Raw genomic sequence first — 21,483 nt, forward strand, 5'->3', positions numbered from 1 at the left:
AGTGTTACAAATGAATCAATCAAGATCAATCAGAGTAAATACATAATATACAGTATAATAATTCTATTATTGAGTTTCCTATTCTATCAATCTCTTGATCTGGCTCCGGTAAGGGAATTTTTTCCGGCTCCAAATATCGGATAAAGGCTTGAACAAATAGGTTGAACCTCTTTTTGAGCTGCTTGGCATTTGAGCCTCTCATGGGTCCTTCTTGGACCATTGGTACTTGGCTCGGGTTGATTTCTGCATCAGGCTAGATGACTTAGCGACAAATGGGATTTGCAAGCGCTCTTTTGACATGATGAGACAACAAAATGGTTCAGATTTTGGACTGATTGCGAGCTATGGTTCAAAATGTTTCCAATGAAAGCATAATGCATATAGGAAAGAGTTAGATTGTTGTTGTAGTTGACTTAAGGCGTGAGAGAGAGTTGAGTGTAAGTACAAGATCTTTGTATACCTCAAGAACATGTATTCTAGTGGATTCCCAGAATAGATTTCTGGCAAGATGTGCCTTAATCGGACTGGTTAAGCTGAACTCGATAATTCTTGCGTGTGCTCCTTACTCTATCTTCTCTTTCTGTTTTCTCTGACTCTCTATTTCTGAAAATTCAAATCAAACCGAATACATAGCTACATCAGACAAGCTTAAATCCTAACTTCAGCGAGATAAGTTTAGTTTTAACTGGGAAATGTTGTGGAGTTATTGTACTTCCTTTACATAAGAATTAGAACGTGCACTGAGAATAATATTGAACACGAAAAAGAAATGAAAGTATATGACTAAAAGAGCATGTACAAGTATACAACAAAGGATTAATACATAATCAAATAGGAAAATAAAAGAAAAATTATGAAACCTAAGCGAAAGGAAAAAGGGAAGAAACTTAAATTAGAGTACAAGATGAAAATGTTCAGAACGTCTCTAAATTTGTTCGGATTTGCTTATGAGTTGTATAAGTGCATTTGCTTTCCTTTGAGCTCTGTTTGTTCCTGAGCTGGCTATTTCTACAAGATGTTCATAGACTCCAAACTGAAGTGCAGCCAGAATAAAAGATGAGTTGTTAGAGCCTAGTTCAAGTAGCACCGAGGTTGCACACTCTTTATTCTTTGGTGTGCCTTCTCTGATGAATTCCACTAGAGTTTCAATGAACGACAGTTGTCCAATGGTTTGACGTCCCTCAGGGTGTGATGCAAGAAGCAACAGAATCGAAAGTGCTTCATCGATCATTCCTAAGTTTCTGTCTTTCAAAAGTTGTAGCAACGGTTGAACGATACCAGCATCAATGGCTCTCCCTTTATTAGCTGAATTAAGGGATAAGTTAAAGAGTGCAGTGAGAGCATCTTTCTTCCCTCTTAATGTCCCATTTTGTAGTAATTCGACCAATGGTGGGATCCCATTTGATAATCCGATTGTTACTTTGTTCTCGTCAAGCATCGATAAACTAAACAATGCTGCAGCAGAGTTTTCTCTTGCCTCTCTGTTTCCGTTTTGAAGAATTTCAATAATACTTGGAATGGCTCCTTCATTTGAGATGAGTTTCTTGTTGACCTCATCAATAGATAGATTCAACAAAGTTGTAACCGCATTCTCTTGGATCCCCGAATCAGGGTAAGAAAGGAGTTGAACTAATAAAGGGATACCTCCTGCATTAGCTATTAAAACTCGGTTCTCTGGATTTTCTCTAGCAAGCAAACGCATCTGCTTCACAGATTTTCTTTGTTCTTCCAATTGGCTTGACGATAATGCTTCCACCAGCAAAGGTACCTCATCTTTCTGTTTTTCCAAGTCATATTCCGAATGTGAAGATATTTCTTTTCCTGGAAGCTTGAACTTGTTCTTCTCACACCACTGCAAAATTAAGTTCTTCAAGGCATAATTTGGCGCAAGAGAGAGATGATCTAACGTCTGTCTGGTTTTTGGACAAGTCTTATGCCCCGCATCAAACCACTTCTGTATACTATCCTTTTCATATGTCTGTATAACAACATATTGTTATGTTAGTTACTTTAATACATTTTGAACCAACCAAGAATCACTTTAATAAATACTACCTGTCCTGTAGCGATGATAACCGGGTCTAGCATTATTTCCAATGTGATTGGACACAAAAACTCGTGAGGTAGTATTAGAGATGTGGACTTGGTGAATGATTTATTGATAACTGGTTCGTAGAGAATGTCGGTAGCTTCAACACCTTGAAGCTTCTTGAACTTGTAAAGCAGCTCAATGATATGTTGTTTAGTCTCTATGCTTAACCCACCTTTTTCTTGGATTAGTTTTTTTATGGCTATGGCTTCTGTCTTTAAATCCTCCATTGTTTGTAGCTCAAGTTTTTTTGCAAGCCTTTCTATAATAGCGCTATCCGAATTTCGAGGATCAGTTTTTGAGAAGACCACCATCATGTCTACTGCGAGCTCTATGTCTTGTGTGTCTGTCCTTCTCTTTGCTCTTTTTAATTGCTTACATAATGAATCAATCTACAAAATTAATAAAAAGAGAGCTTATTTTAGAAACTACAATACATTAATCAAGAGCGTGTGGTACAATGGTTTGTCAAGTAAATAGAGAATTCATCATGTGTTTCAAGGTCAGTGATCAAGTTCCACTATCAACAAAATCCATTTTATTTTCCTCTTGGTCAATATAGATGCCTTAAACGGCAATCATAGCAGTCTCATTACATGTCTCGGGAGTCGGGAATTAGTCTGGATTATGGCCACAGAAGAAGAATTTACCTCATCTTTTACTTCATCAGAAATCCTCAACTCATCAAAAGGAGTTTTAACTAGAACACGATTCAGCTTTTCATAAATTGAATGAAATCTTGTCATTATCGATTCGCTATCCAATGCCTGCATCATAACTAGAAACAATTAAAACATTCACAGGGGATATCCAAAAAAATTTTCATAAAAAACAAAAATAATTGAATTTACCAAATATATTTTGCTGCCATTGTTGCAAGTTTCCAACAATTTTCTAGCAACTAGAATCACTTTCCTCAAACGATAGAGAAAGTGCATGCAACTTTCTGGCGAAGGATATTCAAAACCTCGAATCTCATCCATAAATGGAACAAGAATTTTCAATCTTCTAACGAGGTTGAAACATTCTTTTTGTTGTGTTCGTCTATAGTCGTTAATCTGATCCAAAAACTCAACTATGGTTATGATCTCCCTCACCAAATCATCTTTCACATCACCAATCCGTTCTTCTTCCTCGTCAATCTCCACCGCATGTTCACCATCGATCGATTCTTCTACAGTGACGAGTTCTTCAATGTTCTCTACATCTCCTGTGACTTCTTCATCTACGTCCATCACGATCATCAGAGATTCTCTATCGCCTTCAAATTGACTCCAAAGATGTTGAAGGATAATGCGAAAGGGAAGGAAACTGTAAACTTAATTTTCGCTTGTTTCATTTTTAGAGTGAAAAGAAAATTTGTTTTTTTTCCTTTTCACCAAAAAAATTGATTTTTCTTCTTTAAAAATTTGGCATGTGATTTAGCGGGACAGAACATAATATCCTAGAAAAGTGCTTATCCTTTGATACCAAACCTTTTCAATAACTAAAAAATTGTTCATCATCTTTCTTAAAGTTGGACTACTCTAACCACAACTTATAATTATTCCATTTTAGAAAATCTTAATAAAATACAAAGCTTAATAAGGAAAATTTCCTGAAATTCTGAGGGAATATGTTTTGATTTGGAGACAAACATATCGATTACATCTTTTACAAAAAAAAAAATGTCGATTACATGATCCTAAAAGTTTCATCTAATCTCTACCTCAATTTAGGGTCAAGTTTAAACGCAGCTATTGCGGTTACGAGTGTGAGAGTTTACGGAAACAGACAATTGCAGTTTCAAGCGTTATTTAGTGGTTTGAACGACGATTTAACTGTTAAAAATGGGTCCATTTGCAGAACATTTTTGACTGGTTAACCAAGAGATGTATTAACGGTTTAACATTAAATTACCAAAATAAACGTAATATACAATTAAAAAAAACATTAAAAAACTATATTATTATGCTAAATATCAAAGTCACTCTAGTTCAAAATAATTAATAAAAAAATCATAAATAAATACTGGATAAATATACAAAAGACTAATAAATTTTATAATGACATGTTTTATTTCAATTGTTGGGAACATCACCCAAAATTGTGTCAAGTAATGGAACAAACTAGAAATAATTTGCTCCAATACATAGATTTTTAGGATTTGTCCTATGCATGATGTGATATTTCAATAGATTCAATATCTCCAAAATATTATGGTACTTACGTTTGTGTCTTTACTTTCTTCAACTTGTATGGAAGCCATGATTAAGATACAAAAACTACAACTTAATAGAAAAAATGGTAGGATTTGTCTTTACTATATATAGAAGACAATACAGTATGTTTAGAGTTTCATATATTTTTTTTAACATGTTTTATTTTTCCTTAAATAAGTTTTGTTTACCCACTCACTACCACCCGCAACCGCAAATGCTTGCGGGAAGCATTTTTTGGATTTCAACGATACAAAGCGGATTGAAGCATTTTTATGATTATTATTAAATACTACTAACCGTTACCAACCGCAAACGTAGCATTGCGGGTGACAGCGGGTGAACCGATCAACACCTTAATTTTCTAATAAGAATGTTTAAGACACCACTCAATTCAATAATCTATTATATTAAAACAGAAGCACTTTTATTTCTTGCTTCCAAACACTCCCAATTTTTTTTAAAAAAAATTGGTTGGAAACATTTTAAAATTATCTAAATTAATATCTTTAAAATTATCCCAATTTATTGCAATATCATTTGAAAATACAGTTTCTTATATATATATATATATATATATATATATATTAATTCTAAAAATTAAGATATTAATTTAGATAGTCAAAGATTTCCTTAAATATAGATTATATTTAATTTAAAATTCAAATTTTTTTTTTGTAATTAAATTTAATTCTGAAAAATAGATCTATTATATTAAAACAGAAACACTTTTACTGCTTGCCTCCAAACACTCCTAATTTTTTTTGGAAACAGTTTTTAAATTATTCTAATAAATTGTAATATTATTAAAAAACACATTTTTTCAATATGTAAATTTAATTCCAACAATTAGATATTAATTTAGATAACTAATAATTTCCTTAAATAAAGGTTATATTTGATTAAAAATCCAAAAGTTTTTTTTTGTAATTAAATTTAGTGGTGAAAAATAGATATTAATTTAAATTCTGTATACTTCCTTAGTTATAGGTCTGATTTAATTTAATATTTAAAATTTAAATAAAATTTACAGAATAATACATATGATTAATGAATAACTTATTGTATTTGTTAACCATATTTAATCATACTAAAATTTTACATATTGTAAACTGATATATATTAATATTATATGGTAATTTGATGTGGCGTGTTAGGTTTTTTTTTTTAATAATTGTTGTTTTATGTTGGTTAGGTTATTAAAACATGCTAGATATTAAGCTAAAAATTATTTTAAAAATAGTAAATATTTATATTATATAGTAATATGAATAGGCGGGTTAGAATTATGTTTTTACAATAACAGTCATTTTTTGATTAATATACTGACCGGGTTAGAATTTTATTTTTATGATCGTGGTCATAATAATACTAAAAAGAATTTAAAATCAAATTATATCTAAACACAAATATAAAGTTTTGTCATTATTAAAAACATATATCTATAAAGGAAATATAAACTACATTATAAATTTTGATTAAAAAAGAAATTTCCATACGGATGCACGGAGTAATATCTAGTTACCTATTAAAAACAAACGAGTTAAAGAACAAGAGAAATCGTGGAACAGAAAAAATAATTTGAAAGAGAGGAGCGATATATGAGATTCAACTAAAAATCTTGTTTAGATTGATGTATTTTTTTCTATAATAAAAAACATTTGGAGGCCAGTTCATTTTTTTTAAATAGAATTTGAATCATAAAATAATCGAAACAAAATTATGACCAATTTTTTGTTTAAAATTAATATAATCCCTTTTTTTTTTTAATGACGACATATCCCTTTCTATATATATAAAATCTGAAATGGAACACAGTGTAACTAAACAAAATGGAAAATAAATATTTCTATAATAATATGAGGAGTTTTTTCTCTCTCTTTTCTCTCATCTCTATCCTTCAGAGAGAGAGTTTTTTCTCCTATTTTGATGTTTTCCGGTTTAATCCGGCTTTTCTTTTCCATTTATTGGACAATAACTTTCCGGCAGTGTCCAGATTTAGGATTTTGCTTTCCGATTACCAGTTTTCTTTTAGAAAGAGATGGAGATACTTGGTTTGAAAGACTTGGTTCTCTTTTCTGCTGGAATCGATCGATTCTTCATGTTATAGGAATAATTAATATCGCTAATCCTTACTGGAGCGAGTTTCTATTCTAATTGAAGTTTTCTTCGGTTTTTCCAGCAATGAATCTAAAGATTTCCGATTTTGGATTTTCACCTTCTCCTCTTTCTCCGATCTGTTATATTGAAATTCAGATGCTTTCTTTTATCGTTTTTCAATTCTTCTATTTGAGTCAATCTCTACCTCTTGAGATAGGTTAGAGTTTCTCTTTCAAATTTTAGAATTGTGAGTTCGATCTGTTTGAGAATTTTGTTAAGGCTTTTTAGCTGTCAAATCCTTCAAAGTTTTCATTGGGTCTATTTTGGCGATTCAAGGGAGCTTCTATCATCTTTTTCGGAGAAATTCGAGATGGAGGAGGCTACAATGGTACAAAATAATTGAAAAATCAGAGTCTTAAGGAGGGATGATTTAAACTCGGTCAAAGCCACAGATGTCTCAGCCACCAAATAAGGTAAATGTTCAATCAAATTTCAATTTTTTGACTAATGAGTTTCTCTTGTCTTTGATCTTATACAGAGATAATTTAGTTAGTCTTTTATTTCCTTTTTTAGAGTCCTTTAATTTAGTATTTTTAATTTACAAGTCCTGTTGTTTTGAGTCTTTACTTTTAAAAGTTCTATTGTTTTGAGTCTTTTATTTTTTTGAGTCTAAGCTGATACGACCATTATATAAGGTTCCATTACAGCCTTTTAATTTTTCACCTTTGATATTAATAAAACAAGAATTTTATTTCATTGAGTTTTCTGTGTAAAACTTATTCTTCTTTTCTCTAGTTGAGACTAGTACCTCCTAGAGTCGAGAATCTGTGTTGTATCACAAGTCTTTCACAACTTGTGTGGTGCACTTCGATCCATTTCACATCCTTCACTTCCACCAGCCGATTCAATTGTCTAGAGTTGCTCATTCACTTGAATCAACCCCTTGGCCATCGACCAGGCTTTGCTTCCGAGATACTACAAGCCCTTGACAGCTTGGTGCTTGTATCATTTTTGGTATCAGAGCTAAAGTTCCTTCAGCCCAAGTTTTATCTATCTATTTAAATCTTTTCATTTCTGTTTAATCATTTGCTTCCTTGCACCATATAAAAAAAAAATCCATTATCATTGCATCTAGTCTCATTTGTAGTTTTCGTTTTGTTAAAAAGAAAAAGAAGAAGAAAGATTACATTGTCTCTGAATGCATTTAAAATTTTCCATATTTAGGATCAATCACGTTTGAATTTTTGAGACAGACATAGTTCCCTTATTTCTTGTCAATCATTGTCTTTTAATTCAAAGTCCAAAAAAAAAAAACATTTTGAAAATTTCCTATTTCTTCTTTTGGTCAGAACTAAGCTATTTCCTTTTCTCTTGTCTTTGTTTGCAAGAAACAAACCTCATTAATCTGCCATGGGAGAAGAAAGTAGTAATGCACAAGATCCCCTTCACCAGTTGATCATCTCCATGAGAGATGAGATCAAGGCTTTGAGGCAAGACTTAGGAGATCGGCTCAGCCGTGTGGAACAAGCACCACAGGTAACTTTACAGCCGACACTCAACCTTGGAGGAGTAGGAACCGGACTCAACACCACTCAGAACACCAGAACTAACCCAAGGCACAATGGAGTGCACATCAACGAGCCTCTCAATGCAGCCTTGACCGAAGATGATTCTTCCCAAGATGAAGAACCAAACCCTAGATGTCAAAGACACCGCGGGCAAAGGCGACGTGTGCCACAAGATGATTATGGAGATGTCGATGATGAAGAGTATACACCTTACTCTAGAAAGAACAAGAACCACATCAAGCTGACCACACCAAACTTTGCTGGAAAAGTTGATCTGGAGGCTTATCTAGATTGGGAGAAGAGGATGGATCACATCTTCGACTATTACAATCACCCTGGTCCAAAGAGAGTAGCACTAGTAATGGCTCAGCTCACCGACGGTGCACTTACATGGTGGGACAGAGAAGTATCAGACCGAAAGAGAAGCCACTTGAGAGCTATTGATATATGGGTCGACATGAAAGACCTAATGAGGCAAAGGTTTGTCCCTCCTCATTTTTACCGAGACTTACAGCGTCGTTTTCGAACTCTTAAACAGGGAACCAGGACCGTAGAAGAATACTATGAGGAGTTTGAGCGCTTGAGGAACCGATTGGAGCTCAATGATGATGAAGAAGCTCTAATGGCGCAATTCCTTGATGGCTTACAAGAGAGGATCAGCCGCAAAGTGGAGAGACAGGTATATCAAAACTTCAAAGATCTTTTCCATTTGTCTATACAGGCAGAACAACACATCAAGAAGAAGATCACCAACACCAGAAGCAAGCCACAAACCACTTGGAACTCAAACTTCAACAAACCACTCGACAAAGGCAAAGGTGTGGAAATTGATTCACGATTCAAAGGCAAGGCAGTTGAAACAAGCAAAGACACCAGACCAGAGGCAGTTAAGACTAATAACCCTCAGCGTGCAAGAGATATTACTTGTTTCAAATGCAGGGGAAGAGGTCACATGTCTCGTGAATGCCCAAACAATCGAGTGATGCTCATGACCGAGGCTGGAGACTATGAGTCATATGATGAAGCTGATGTTCAAGAAGATCAAGATGATGAGTATGGTGACATAGCTTACCCAGACACAGGAGAGTTCCTTGTCACTAGACGTGTACTAAGTGTAATGGTGGAACCAGCCGAGGCCATACAAAGAGAGAACATCTTTCACAGCCGTTGCACTATAAAAGGAAAGGTATGTAACCTAATTATTGATGGTGGGTCTTGTACTAATGTTGCAAGTGCTCACATGGTTGATAAGCTAGGCCTTGAGAGAACTAAACATCCACGGCCCTATATGCTGAGATGGCTCGATGATAAGGTAGAGCTTAAGATTACTGATCAAGTCACCATTCCATTTAGCATAGGAAAATATCAAGATCAAGTTTTATGCGATGTAGTTCCTATGCAAGCTGGTCATTTATTGTTAGGTAGGCCATGGCAATTTGATAGAGAAACTAAGTATGTATACTCTTATGCATAACAAAAGAAAAGTTAGTTTAGCACCTCATACACCATCACAAGTGCATGAACTACAAATGCAAATGCTTAAAGAAAAAGAAAGTATCTCTAAGTCAAATTTTCTTGCTCAGCCTAGCTATGTTAGAAAAGTTTTTGCTGCTAAACACACAATGCTACTAATGATCTTTAAGGAGCATTTGAGCGCAGGTTTAGGTGAACTTGAACTACCACTGGAGATCACTGACTTACTTGACAGTTTTAAAGATGTGTTCCCTGAAGAAATGCCTGAAGGATTGCCACCAATTCGAGGCATCGAACACCAAATAGACTTCATACCGGGAGCAGCTTTACCAAACAAACCGGCTTACCAAATGAGCCGTGAGGAGTCCAAGGAGTTGGAGAGGCAAGTCAAAGAGCTGTTAGACAAAGGATATGTGAGGGAGAGCCTCAGCCCTTGTGCCGTTCCTGTTTTGTTGGTGCCAAAGAAAGATGGCTCCTGGCGCATGTGTGTAGATTGCCGAGCTATCAACAACATCACCATCAAGTATAGACACCCAATTCCAAGACTCGATGACATGCTTGATGAGCTTAGTGGAGCCACCTTGTTCTCAAAGATCGATCTCAAGAGTAGATACCATCAAGTGAGGATGAAAGAAGGTAATGAATGGAAGACTGCCTTCAAGACCAAGCAAGGTCTCTATGAGTGGATGGTGATGCCCTTCGGCCTGACCAATGCACCAAGTACCTTTATGCGTCTAATGAACCAAGTTCTAGAGCATACATCAGTAAGTTTATTGTTGTTTATTTTGATGATATTTTAGTTTACAGCAAATGTTTATCTGATCATGTGTCACATCTTGAGCTTGTTTTAAGACTCTTCGACAAGAAGGCTTTTATGCAAACTTAAAGAAGTGCGCATTCTGCACTGATAAGTTGGTTTTCTTAGGTTTTGTTGTGAGCTCGCAGGGTTTACAGGTGGATGAGGAGAAGATTAAAGCGATCAAAGACTGGCCGGCCCCAACAAACATCAGTCAAGTGAGGAGCTTTCATGGGTTAGCAAGCTTCTATCAGCGCATTGTCAAGGATTTCAGTAGTATAGCCACACCTCTCACTGCTGTGGTGAAGAAAAGTGTTGGTTTCACCTGGGGAGAAGCTCAAAAAAGGCGTTTGATACTCTCAAGGAGAAGCTTACCACTGCACCGGTTCTAGTGTTACCAGATTTCAACAAAACGTTTGAAGTGGAGTGCGATGCATCAGGCATCGGCATAGGAGCTGTATTGATACAAGGAGGGAAACCAGTGTAATAAACCTAATCTAGTATTCACAAGAGATGCAATGCAGGATGAACTGTTAAAAGAACATCTAAAGCATATCGATTCAAACTAAAGACTCTTGAACTCATAGGTGGCGATTTAGACTTCTCCGGTTTACTCTAATCGATGTATGATGGCAATTCCAATTAGCTTCCGGGCGATTTATCTTCATCTGTTTCTGGGAATCTGCATTGAACTAGAATAGACACATGTATGATTAACCAACTGCCGTCACCTTAATCAACTAATCTCTTAGATCTAGCAATTAACTCTCGCTCTCATGCTAAACTTAAGATCATGCATTGGACATTGAATTCATCTGCTCACAACTTCTCTATAGGTAGCTCTCGACTCCTATAGCGACTATGTTCTTCTGAAGCTAGGTATGGATGATCTGATACAACACTCTCGTGGCTCTGATTGATCCTAGGCTCAGAGAATAGGTCATGAATCTACTGTCATGCTTTACGAATAAATTAGAAGAGATGAGATCCAGAATATGGCTAAGAACAATAGAAATCCTAATCGATATAACAACTTGACTCTCTAGGACTAATCTACATGATGCAATGAATGATAAAAGACATATAAAAATGAAATAGAATGAAACAGAAAAGTTATTAAGATAAAAAGGAGGAAGAACAATGGATCTGGGGAAGAATCCCCATCTCCATCGTCTAACCCTAGAAAAACAAAGTTTGGTGGCTCATAATCTTATTACAGGAGCACACACCCGTTTATGGCTGCTAAACAATGTATTTATAGGTCCTAAGGTATTCCAGGTCTCATTTAGGACTTCTCTGAAGAGAAATGGCGAAGTGGGCTTTGATGTTGGGCCTTTTGGCTTGTCCTAAGGTCCACCGGGGGTGAGAGTCTTCCAGGGCAGATTAAACATGTGTTTCCCGCGGGTGAGAGTCTTCTGGGACTGGTGAACTAAGTCAACTTGTTCTCCATGTATCTTTTGATTGCACTGTTGGATCTTTGTGATGTAAAGTGCTATGGAAAGCTGTTGTCTCCTCTTGATTGTCTCCAAATTTGAGCTGGATCGGACGGTGAGAAAGTTTTCATTTGAAGCTGAACTTCTGACATTCTGACTCTGAGATAAAAATGTGGATTTCTTCCATTTTGCCATCATATTCCCTAAGTTTCTTGAAAAGAGCCTTGAAACTACAAATACATGGAAATCATAATAAAAGTTCATAAAACTAAGTAAAATCAGGTGTTATGCCACTGTCAAAATCAGGTGTCAGCATTCGAAATCAATGATGAAAAATGGTCAAAATCAGGTGTTATCACACTGTCGTTAAAGATGAGATGATCGCTAGAAGAACAGTCACTGGACATCGTATGTGTATCGATTACCGAAAACTGAATGCGGCAACTAGGAAAGATCATTTTCCACTTTACATCATAGATCAAATGCTAGAAAGGTTAGCTAATCACCCCTACTATTGTTTCCTTGATGGATACTCCAGATTTTTCCAAATTCCTATTCGACCGGAGGATCAAGAAAAAACGACATTCACTTGTTCATATGGCACATCGCTTACCGACGTATGCCTTTTGCATTTTGTAATGCACCTGCTACCTTCCAGCGTTGCATGATGTCGATCTTCACAGACTTTATCGAAGATTCATGGAAGTATTCATGGACGATTTCTTGGTCTATGGATCTTGTTTTGAAAAATGCCTAGCCAACCTTGGTAAAGTTCAGCAAAGATGTGGAGATAAGCACTTAGTATTAAATTGGGAAAAATGTCACTTCATGGTACGAGACGGTATCGTGCTTGGGCACAGGATTTCGGGAAAAAGAATTGAAGTTGACAAAGCAAAAATTAAAGTCATGACAAGCCTACAACCCCCAACAAATGTGAAAGGAATTCGTAGTTTCTTAGGACACGCAGGATTCTATAGGCGTTTCATAAAAGTTTTTTCTCAAATAGCTAGACCTATTACGCGTTTGCTTTGCAAAGAAACGAACTTCGAGTTCGTTGATGAGTGCTTAGCCTCGCTTCATAATATCAAAGAAGCCCTTGTCTCCGCTTCAGTCGTGCAAGCACCTAATTGGGAATTCCCATTCGAAATCATGTGCGATGCAAGTGACTATGCAGTCGAAGCAGTTCTTGGCCAATGAAAAGATAAGAAATTGCACGTAAACTACTACGCAAGCAGAACTCTAGACGAAGCTCAGTGCAATTATGCTACAACAGAAAAGGAACTTCTAGCTGTCGTATTTGCAGTTAAGAAATTCCGTTCTTATCTTGTAGGATCTAAGGTTATAGTTCATACTGATATGCTGCAATTAAGTATTTGATGTCTAAGAAAGACGCTAAACCTCGGTTGATAAGATGGATCCTCCTACTACAAGAATTCCACATCAAAATTCGAGATCGGAAAAGAGCAGATAATGGAGTTGCAGACCATCTTTCACGAATTCGAGTTGAAGAAAGAATACCTTTAAATGATAGTTTGTCAGAAGAAAACATCTATGCAATAGATACAACTCCCACCAATGCTTATTCGGCAGCACCAAGGCAACTCATGCGAGGATCAGATGCTTTTAACACACCATGGTTTAGGCACATAGCGAATTACCTAGCAGCTGATGTAGAACCACCATAATTTTTCGGATATAAGAAGAAGCAGTTTCTGCGAGACATAAGACATTATATTTGGGATGAACCCTATCTCTACAAGAGATGTGCTGATGGTTTATTCCAAAGATGTGTGGCTGAAGAAGAGATGGAAGGAATTTTATTCGGATGCCATGGCTCGTCTCACGCAGGACATTTTGCAACCTTCAAAACCGCTTCAAAAATCTTACAAGCAGGTTTTTGGTGGCCTACCTTGTTCAAAGATACTCAAGCTTATATATCGCGATGCGATAAATGTCAAAGGGTGGGAAACATAAGCAAAAAGAATGAGATGCCTCAAATTTTTATTCTCGAAGTCGAAATTTTTGATGTAAGGGAATAAATTTTATGGGACCATTTCCTACTACTTTTGGAAACCAATACATCTTAGTAGCAGTAGACTATGTCTCTAAGTGGGTGGAAGCAGTCACTAGTCCCACCAATGATACGAAAGTCGTCATGAAGATGTTTAAATCTGTAATCTTCCCGCATTTTGGAATTTCTAGAGTTGTGATAAGCGACGGAGGATCGCATTTCATCAACAAGGTTTTCGAAAATCTTCTAAGAAAGAATGGAGTTACGCATAAAGTTGGTTCCACATACCATTCCCAAACTAGCAGTCAAGTAGAAATCTCGAATAGAGAAATCAAGTTGTTTTTGCAGAAAACAACTGCAGTCCATCGCAAGAATTGGTCTACCAAGCTTGACGATGCATTTTGAGTATATCGGACAGCATTCAAGACGCCGTAGGAAAAACACCATTCAACCTAGTTTACGGAAAAACATGTCACCTTCCAGTAAAACTTGAGTATAAAGCGCAATGGACTATCAAGGAGATGAACATGAACTTGAAAACATCCGGAGAAAGAAGACTACTTCAACTTCACGAGTTAGAAGAAATCCGACACAATGCTTACGAAAACTCGAAGATCTACAAACAGAAGACTAAAGCATATCATGATAAGAACATTATTCATAGAACTTTTGCTCCTAACGATAAAGTTCTTCTTTTCAATTCTCGTCTTAAGATTTTTCCAGAAAAATTACTTTCAAGATGGCTTGGACCTTTCAAGATAAAGGAAGTCAAACCATACGGAGCCATTGTCCTATGGGACAAAACCGGAAACCCATTTTCTCTGGCTGAAGAAAGAGAAGACGAGAGAGAAGTGATTCTTTTGATTGATCCATCATCGGCCAAGAAAGAGATCAAGGAGTGTCACAACCCCAGATAAGTCTAATCAAGCAACACTGGAAATCCACTTGGTATTTTATTTATTTACCTTTGACCTTTATTTTCTATTTTACTGCTTTGTTTTTGTTTCATTTAATTTCAGGTTTTTAATAAGGAAGAAAAAATACAAAAGACGAGCAGCATTCTCCAGCACGATAAGTAGACTTCGACATTTCAATTTTCTATTTTCTTTACAATTCCTTCCGAGATTTATCACACTGAGGACAATGTGAAATAAGTCTGGGGGAGGATGTTCATCCGTTGCTAACGAAATTTGATTTGATTTGAGTTTGTTTTGGACACATAAATTTTTTTCAAAAAAAAAAGTTTTCAAAAAGTTTTTCAAAAAGTTTTCAAACCAGGAACACAGTAAACATTACTATGATGATTTAGACCAGTGTGCTTCTATGCTATTTTCTCGTTTTTAGCTCTTTTGTGATTTAGGCCTAGACTAGGCGGTTGCTAGAATACTTGCACTACGAACTCCCACCAGAGGACTTCTATTCATGGAGATTCTTTCTGACAGGATATACTAGCTTATTTTATCTGGAAATAATTTTGACTTAATTTTCTCATTAAAACATTAGATCAGGGAAACGAATCATACATTCAGGACTCTTTTACCGTTTTACCACTCTTTGTTGATCCTGAATGGCTAGTTCATCTTTAGCTAGTTCTCCACCAAACTTAACCTCTTTCAAACCACATGCACTCTTGTTTTTCATTGTCCTATATGCAGATATGTGCAAAAACGTCGGAGAGAAAGAGGATCAACGCGGTTTTCAGTCACTGAAGACAGAGACCTGGGATTTTACCGGAACAATTCAACAAAAGGAGAAAAATCCGTTTGCCTTGGAAAAACTTTAAAATCTTGGTAAATTTTCGTCCTTTAGACTCCGTCTCTATAAAAGGTGCTTCCCCTTTCAAAAGAAAAAAAAAATCCGAAAATAAGAAAGAAAAAAAAATAAAAAACCTTAGAGAGTCTAGGAGGATCAAATTTATCCTTGAGGCAAGCCTGATTTTGATTATATGGAGTTTTGGAGATTATCTTTCTAATTCCCGAAAAAGATCTAAGTCTGGGGGAACAACTGTTTACAACAAAGGAGGAAGGATTATGCAACAACATATGACAAGGAGAAGTGACTGAAAATTTGCGGACATCATAGATCCACTTTCTCTTGCGGTTTTGCATAATATCTTGCATCCTCTTGATCTTCAGGTAACCCGAAATACTTTAACTCAACCACTTAAATAGCCCTTAGTGCCCAACCCGTCTACCCTGAGTAATGACTTTGATGAGAATTCTCTATTACACTAAATGAATGTAGAGAGCTAGTTGTGTAGATTTTTGCATGACGGATTAACGTACTAGTTTTGCTTGTAGTTTGGTCAGAATTTTCTAGACTAGATCCAAATAGATGTTTCACGATAAGTTATGGTTTAGAAGGACGGTCACTGAGATATTTTTTAGTTCATGCGAATTTTTAAAATTCTTTCCTGACTTGATCCGAGTTTGTTTGAGGACAAACAAAAAGGTAAGTCTGGGGGAGTTGATAACACCGTATTTTGACCACTTTTATGGATCATAATGATGTCTTATGCATGTGTTTTAACTCTGTTTTTAAAGGTTTTTAAAGTGTTTTCAATATTTTAGAGTTTCAAGTCTTTTCAGGAAACTTGGGCAAAAGATATGCAATTTGGAACAAATGAGCAATTTGGGATAAATGCAGACTGTCAGAAGTATGACAAGCGATGAAGACCTTCTCACCGTCTGATCACGCCCCCAAAATTTGTGACAACATAGAGGATACAAGCAGATTTCGAATGCACTTGGTTTGAAGACAATCTAACGGTTAGATCTTCAAATACCCCCGATGCAATAAAGACAGAAGTGCAGTTCCGGAAGAGAGCATGAGCCTGGACCGCGGCCGAAGGCTATTTCCCCCCGGGTAGAAGCACCGCGACCGTGGCCAGACAACGGTCACTTCCCAGACGACCCAATTAAATCCCAAGTCGATTCCTTTTATTATTTTTGAAGCCCTAAGTGTCCGGGACAACTCCATAAGCTATAAATACCCGCTTTAGGTCATTCTAAAGATGGAGATCGAAGGAGAGACAGACTTAGAGAGAGAGAGAGAGAGAGAGAGAGAGAGAGAGATTTTCGTGCCTCACAAAACCTAGGATGCACCATCTTCGAAGAGGAGCCGTCAAGGAGAGCATCATCGCGCCTCCATCTGCGACTTTGTTCTTATTTCTTCTTCCCTGTTTTCTTTAATTTTCCTCAATTTTCAATACTTCGTGATGATTGTTTACAATATGTTTGAGTAGTTTTCCAGTTGGGGTTAAAGGGATTATTTCAGAAGGAATTTCGTGTCTTATCTATGAATCGATAGATTTAGGATTTATAATCCTCTCGATGTTCTTTGTTTGCCTTTGATTTTACTGTGTGATTCTCTATTGGCCACTTAGAAGCCGATCTCATATAATTTGTTGTGAAAGCTTTCATTGATTATCTGACCTAGGGTGAAACGAGCAATGATTCTATAAAAGTGGAAACCTACCTATAGTTGAGTTGTGAATATTGATGAGTATTGTTCAATTATTGCATCTACTCCCTTCCAGGATCAGAGTGGAAACCTACTGATCAGGGTAGCGAGAGATACTTTTTTAGTGCTGCGAAAGTAGACTATTCATACTTCCATGCCTCGAGTTCTAGAACATACGTAGTTGATTACCTTTATCATATGCTTAAATTCGACATAGGTTTAGTCCATGAATCCCTGCTAAACCCTAAGCCCAGCGTTAGTTTTCCATTGTTTACAGCCTTTGCTTTTCATTCGATTTTTCCTTGCTTTCATTTGCCTTCGATTTTAATTGCTTTTAATTTGCTTTCACTTTCTTTAATTTTCAATTGCTTCTACTTGCTTTCTAGTTTAGATTTAGTGACAACCAAAACCCAAAACCAAAACCAAAACCTGTTTAGTTCTAGTCTGATTTAAGCATTAGCGTGAATTCATACTGAAATAACTAAGTTTCTGTGGATCGATACTTTAAGTACTACAGCGAACATCTGTGCACTTGCAGACATTTAGGGGTTATAAATTTAAAACCTGAAACTTAGTAAAACCGACCAACACCCCGTTTACTACAGCGAACATCTGTGCACTTGCAGACATTTAAGGGTTATAAAATTAAAACATGAAGCTTAGTAAAACCGACCCACACCCCGTTTACAATCGCATCACTCATCATCTTATCTTTACTTCTAATAATGTTTAACATCACCTCTTGCAAAGGAAATGGTGTGTTCATCATGATTAGTGAGTAGTCTTATTTTAAGCTTCTAGGTGTGTGGATTAGGGTGATTAGATGTTTGATTTATGATGTTTAGGTTCTAGATTCTCATTTCCTTTCCTTAGTTAGCTGCTCTTAATGCTAGATCTCTTATTATAAGCATGATCTAGAACTTAGACATTTTTCCACCCACAAGGTGTTTGATGAAATGTCTGAAAGAGCTAACTTAAGGGTTTATGCATTAATGCCATGGGAATGTTTGTTATATGCATAAATGACATTTTAGAACTGGTTAATAATGCTTACTGATTCATATTTCACTAATGGGAATTAGATTTGAAAGTGGATTAGTATAAAGATTATGAGTTTCATGAGAGGATTGATCTAATTTTGAGTTCTAAGTTAATTGGATTTAGAGATCATGTGATTGCTTGCTATATCTTTCTGTGTAAGATTTAGTCTATCTTAGCTCTTATTTTGATGCTCAAAGAGGTTGTTTGGTCATATTAGACTTGGAACCTTTATGCTTTGTGATTGCTTATTCACTAATGGGAATTAGTCTTTATTAAGTAATTTGCAAAGGGAATACTATCATGAGAATGAATTAATCTGCTTTGGAAGTCTAGACTAAATATTTGCAAGTGTTGCATTGTTTTCTTAGCATCATCAGTTCACATTTAAAGCACCCTGATCAATGATCACATCTAGAGGCTTATCTTTTTACCATTGCTTAATCTTGTTTAGGTTACTAGTTTGATTGTTAATCATTGCTTGCTGTATATTAATCATTAGTTTAGTCTTGTTTGATCATAACCCCACTTGTTTGACTTGGATTAGGATAGATTCATATAGTTTTGGTGTCTATAATCTCTCCATTTGGATTGACTCTCAAGTGCTACAACACAATAGGTTAATTGACCTTAGTAGGCTAAAAACCTATTATCATATTTCATATTAAACGCAATGCAGATGGTCCATTGATAAATTCAAAGAAGACTTAGTTTCCAAAGACTTTTACTCCGGTTGTTAAACTGATAACTGTACGCATTGTACTTGAATTGGTGGTTACTAATGGTTGGATTCTTTGTGAGCTTGACGTGAATAATGAATTTTTTCAAAGTACACTCAAGGAATACGTTTATGGGTCAACCGATTGGCTTTGTAGAAAAGTATAGGTCCGACTTCGTTTGTGAGCTTTGAAAAGCCTTATATAGGCTCAGACAGGCAGCTTGTGCCTAGTATCTTGAATTACAAACCTTACTATTTGAGTCTGGCTTTGTCAACAGAGCCAGAGTATAGATGCGATAAGGAATGGCTTAGGGCAATCCATGTCTATATTACCGACAGCAAAGTCCCATCGAATAAGCGGGAAGCTCAAAAACTAAAGGTCCAAGTCGCGAGATACATCCTCATCGGAGGCGAAGTCTTCAAGTGGAGGTTCTCAGGACCACTGATGACATGCGTAGAAGGAGGCTAGGCGAGGAAAATAATGCATTAAGTGCATAGAGGCGTGTGTGGAAATCACACCAGCGGAAGATCCCTAGCAATCAAGATAAAACGACATGGCTACTACTGGCCAACGATGGTAAAGGATTGCGAGAAGTTCACCATGAAGTGCGAAAAGTGACAGCGACACGTGCCGATCATACACCAAACGACCGAGCTGTTGTCATCAATCTCATCACCTTATCTCTTCATGAGATGGTCGATGGATATCATCGGATCCCTCCCAAGATCGAAGCAGAAGCGATTCTTATTAGTGCTTACTGATTACTTCTCAAAGTGGGTGGAAGCAGATTCTTATGCAAGCATAAAGGACGTTTAGGTCGAACACTTGGTCTGGAAGAACATCATCTGCTGGCATGAGATTCCCTATGAGATAGTCACTGACAATGAATCTCAATTCATCTCTACCCGTTCGAAGCTTTCTGCGAAAAGTGGAAAATTCGCCTAAGTAAGTCAACGTCAAGATATCCCAAGAGAACGGGCAGGCTGAGGCGGCCAACAAGATAATTTTAGACGGGTTAGAGAAATGGCTGGATGCTAAGAAGGGATTATGGGCAGAGGAGCTAGAAGGAGTCCTCTCGTCACACTAAACAACTCAACGATGAACCACCGGAGAAACGTCGTTCTCCCTTGTTTACGAAACTGAATGTGTAATCCCTCCTGAAGTGGACTTTCCCGTAATAGGACTAAGACTTTTACCCGGACAGGAAGGCTTGAACCACTTGGTGATGCTGGACGAGCTCGACTTAATCAATGAGAAGTGCAACCAAGCCTTGATTCGGATTCAAAATTATCAGCAGGCTACGACTAGATATAATAACAAGAATGTTCAGAGCTGAAGATTCCATGAAAGAAAGCTCGTTCTTAGGAAAGTATTCCAAAACACTGCCTTAAGGAATGCAGGGAAGCTTGGAGCAAAATGGGAAGGACCTTACAAAGTCACTAAGGTGGTTCGCCCAGGGGTCTACAAACTTGCAACAATGGCGGACGAAGCAATCCCAAGATCGTGGAATGCCATGCACTTGAAGAAGTACTATCACTAAGGATATATCGAGACAAACATGAACTACTGGACGACTTGATCCCTGCAAAGGGTACGTAGGGAGCCCATCTTCGGATGGGTTCAGCTGTCCCTCCTCCTAAGAAAAGGGGGGAGTGGGTACGTATACATATACTTACACCTTATTCATTAGATTTTGGCTCGTTTACCTAGCTGTTTCTAGCTTTATTTTTGCTTTGGCACGGTTTTTACTTATCTACCATGTTACTTCAAATTTCGTTATCATCTCGCTTCGGCAAAAAATTCCATACTCCAAGCAAAAACTTGGCTTCGACAAAAAGGGAATTGTATCTCACTTTTCAACGTCTAAACACTTACAGACTATACACCTCGGCTCCTTGCTGACCACAACGATACAACACATTTAAATTTCTCTAAATGGACTTTTACCACCTTTCCTAGGACGAGGGTGCAACCAACATCCTCTAAGGATAAAATAAACTTAAGTCAAAAACCGAAGGAAAAGTATGAAAGATTCCGAGCCAAGGCAAAACTTTGGATCGGCTACCAAGTGGTCCCCAGTCGGTCTTGGTCATATGGACAAAATAATCGCCCACCAACGCCTCGTTCACCAGGATATAAAAGAAGCGTTCAGTCCAGAAGTTGTTCCTACTCGGGAACCACTGATAATACGGCGCTTCGCTTTATTCGAGATATAAAATCTCTCCCCCCTAGAGCCTTGCAGATCTCTAAAAATTCAGCATATGATCGAGCCCGATGTCAACCCAACATTCAAAGCTCCGGACCAGAATGCCAATTATATAATGTAATCCCCTCGGCATAATCTGCCCAATCAAATCCCATGTTTCCATAAATATTAAAGGATCACCTCGGGGATTCCAAACCATATGAAACATAATCTATGTCCTCGTCTTGGTGAGAGATTGGACCTCGGCATAATCTATGTCCTCGTCTTGGTGAGAGATTGGACCTCGGGCGGAATTCGTCAAAGCAGGCGCCTCGTCATTTATAGAAAGAACACGGGATGGGCTTGCCGAAGTTGATGCCTTGTCAGGCTCGGAGGAATCGTTGCGGGGGC

The 21,483-nt window shown here is 37.0% G+C and overlaps 2 protein-coding genes across 2 annotated transcripts; one reads left to right on the forward strand and one right to left on the reverse strand.

The window, feature by feature from the left end:
- Window positions 1–925: 925 nt before the first annotated feature.
- On the reverse strand, window positions 926–3,333 carry LOC18020661 (U-box domain-containing protein 15). The gene is made up of 4 exons (XM_006403335.2): window positions 2,941–3,333; window positions 2,740–2,856; window positions 2,056–2,481; window positions 926–1,978 (listed from the first exon to the last, which is right to left on the reverse strand). Exons 1-4 carry the CDS (start codon window positions 3,331–3,333, stop codon window positions 926–928), a joined length of 1,989 nt encoding a protein of 662 aa, XP_006403398.2.
- A 2,797-nt stretch (window positions 3,334–6,130) lies between these two features.
- Window positions 6,131–9,485, forward strand: LOC112087559. The gene is made up of 2 exons (XM_024157472.1): window positions 6,131–6,860; window positions 7,776–9,485. Exon 2 carries the CDS (start codon window positions 7,798–7,800, stop codon window positions 9,427–9,429), a length of 1,632 nt encoding a protein of 543 aa, XP_024013240.1. The 5' UTR covers window positions 6,131–6,860; window positions 7,776–7,797; the 3' UTR covers window positions 9,430–9,485.
- The last annotated feature ends 11,998 nt before the right edge of the window (window positions 9,486–21,483 follow it).

Source organism: Eutrema salsugineum, unplaced genomic scaffold (assembly GCF_000478725.1).
Source record: "Eutrema salsugineum unplaced genomic scaffold, Eutsalg1_0 scaffold_17, whole genome shotgun sequence".
NCBI lineage: Eukaryota > Viridiplantae > Streptophyta > Magnoliopsida > Brassicales > Brassicaceae > Eutrema > Eutrema salsugineum.